Genomic DNA, 2,866 nt, shown 5'->3' on the forward strand with positions numbered 1-2,866 from the left:
TCGTTTCTTATTTTTTATATAATATGTATCGGAAAATACACGTCAATTTAGTTAAATTAAAATATTAACTTAAAATATCTATAATCTTCTATAATCTATAAATCTTTGAAAAGTGTTGAATCTCTTTTTCTCAAAGCTCTTATGATTAACTTTCCTACGTTTTGAATCATCAAAAATATCAAAATTTTATCTATCTGTCATTAATTTTAAGCAACAACATATAAAAACTGATTTTTTGAACATTTTTATTTTATTCATTTATGGGGAGTAGTGTAAAATATAAAAAAAAATTAATACTGTTTTTATATATCCTGTTGTTTTATTATATCACAAAATCAAGAATATATAATATGAGACAAAACATATATATTTTTTATTAAAATTATGTTTTGTGTTACAAGTTTACATTACTAAAATTATACAGATAATGTTCAATCAATTATATTCAGACAGTTTGTTCTGCTTCTTCATTTTCATCTGTTTCTACTCTTTCATGTTCTTCATGTTTCTGCAATTTATGTACAGCTTTCGTAGCACAAGCAAATAGAGCAAAGCCTTTTTCACATTCTTCCGTAATATTTCTTACTAGAATATAAACAGATATAATTAAAAAGTGTTGCAAAGTATAATATATTTGTATTTTTTTTTGGTTCTTTACATTACATTTTAACACGAAATATGTGATGTATTTTGATTAGCTTATTTAAAACTGAGATAAAAATTAGTACAAAAATACATATATAATAAATCTGAGTTTATTATCTTTTATTTCAAATAATATTTACGATAAATAATAAAATTTCTTGTATTTATAATAGATATAATAATAATTTACCTTCTTTTATGCAATCACGTGCAACCTTGTGTATTTGGGCTTCTCCAGGATAACCAGCGACCTCTCTATTTATTTTGGCATGAACTTTCCCTTCTTGAATGTTTGAACCTTCCATCTAATATTATACAAAAATTTTAAATAGGGAAAACAAAAAATTATAAAAATTTAAAAAAATAAAATTTTGATATTTAAATTTAAGTAATTATAGTAAATGTATATTTTTATTATTAATAACGCAAAATGTCAATTTTTATATTACCTTATAGCGGAATAATATTTCATTAACTACATATATTAATCTGATCTTTATATTAGAAAATTATTTAGCTTTATAAATAATTTAAGATTTTATTGTATAATTGAACCTCGCATTATAACATGATATGCATAAAATCAAATTATATAGTATAAAAATTTACCAAATTTTCTTTTTTTAAGACGCAGACGATAGTGCAACCTAGTTTTTTTGTTCTCTCTTCATTTTCGGGTTCTGCATGTACGCCAGTCATTATTTCTTCTTCTTTGTACCAATCAACTAAAAAATAAGTTACAGAATTACAAAAAAGTACGTTTTTTACTCGTTCTAAATTATGTATTTTAAATAGATCGGGCAAATATGGAAGTTCTATAACGAATTAAAAAGAATTAGTTTAAACAGAACATTAAAAAATTGTAGAAAAAAACATTTCATCAGATTTGGCAAAGCAGAATTTATTCAAGATTGACCAAAAGCTTTTAATAATAAGCAGCGAGAAAATTTTGCAATACATACTATATATCATTACAGCTTACCCTGGGTTATGTTATTTTCCGTCAAACAAACATCAAAATTGTCCTCGACAGTTCTTACCGCATTTTTAAATTGTCGTTTTATTTCACTATCAGCTAAATTGGATGTCTGAAAAATATGCAATTTTATTTTATATGCTATTTTAAATAATCTCTTATATTAAGTTGTTATATAAGCGTAAAATACAATTATATTAAGCATATACTATAGTTAAATATAATATTTATATATTTTACATATAGTTTTATGATATTAATTCATTTTTGTTAAAATTAAAAATATTTTTTTTTCTTTTTATGAATATCTTAATTTTATTATTTATAATATATTAAAATATATACAAAATTATGATAAATATTATTTTTGCTATTATTATTATTGTTTATATTATCACAATAAAATTCTTACAGCAAATCCTAAAACACAGATGCAAAGCACAAGAAGTTTCATTTTGCTAAGATTATTTCACTTTATTACACACAATTTTGTAGAATATTTGTAGCCATTGGAATACATCGTATTTATACTGATTGCAAACATAAAATATGCGAGTAAAAAGATATAAGGTCATAGATTATATAAACATTGAGTATGCAACATAAGCGCAGATATAAAATCATAGACTATATAAACACTGAATATGCAACGATAGTCTTCCGTAATGACTGTATATATCCCATTATGAGACTATTATATGATATATACAGGGCGTAACTAAAATAAGGGGACAAACTTCGGGGGCGAGCTCCCCACACCAAAACATGAAAAAAAGTTCATATCAACATTTATCCGCAAACTCACTGTTACTGAGATACAGCTCAAACAAATGTTTATTAATGGAAAATGAAAAAATAATATTTATTATTATTTATTATTATTTATTTTCAATTTTTAATTACAACAAATGTTCAAAATGTCTCCCATTTGATTCAATAGATGGACACGTCGGATCATGGATTTTTTCAAAACATTCTTTTAAAGATCCCGGGCCGGTTGCGAATGGTTTCACAAGCCGCAAAGATGCGTTAGCGTAGCATATTTTCATTGTCAATTTGAACTTCATAAACTAAAAACTTTAAATGTCCCCACAGATAAAAATCTAGAGGATTGAGGTTAGGGGATCATGGGGGCCATGCAACTAATCCTATTTTACCTATTCATCTGTCGCAGTAATTATGAACATTTTGAGCTATATCTCAATAACAGTGGGTTTATGGACATATATGTTGATATGAATTTTT

General features: G+C 24.7%; 1 protein-coding gene across 1 annotated transcript; it reads right to left on the reverse strand.

Moving 5' to 3' along the window:
* Positions 1-299: 299 nt before the first annotated feature.
* LOC115237348 (pheromone-binding protein Gp-9-like) lies at positions 300-2,194 on the reverse strand. Its single transcript, XM_029810339.1, has 5 exons — positions 2,034-2,194; positions 1,628-1,733; positions 1,255-1,370; positions 836-950; positions 300-585 (listed from the first exon to the last, which is right to left on the reverse strand). The coding sequence occupies exons 1-5, from the start codon at positions 2,073-2,075 to the stop codon at positions 446-448; spliced, it is 519 nt and encodes a 172-aa protein (XP_029666199.1). The 5' UTR covers positions 2,076-2,194; the 3' UTR covers positions 300-445.
* Positions 2,195-2,866: the final 672 nt, after the last annotated feature.

This window comes from Formica exsecta, unplaced genomic scaffold (genome assembly GCF_003651465.1).
Source record: "Formica exsecta isolate Colony F162 unplaced genomic scaffold, ASM365146v1 scaffold290, whole genome shotgun sequence".
Taxonomy (NCBI): Eukaryota; Metazoa; Arthropoda; class Insecta; order Hymenoptera; family Formicidae; genus Formica; species Formica exsecta.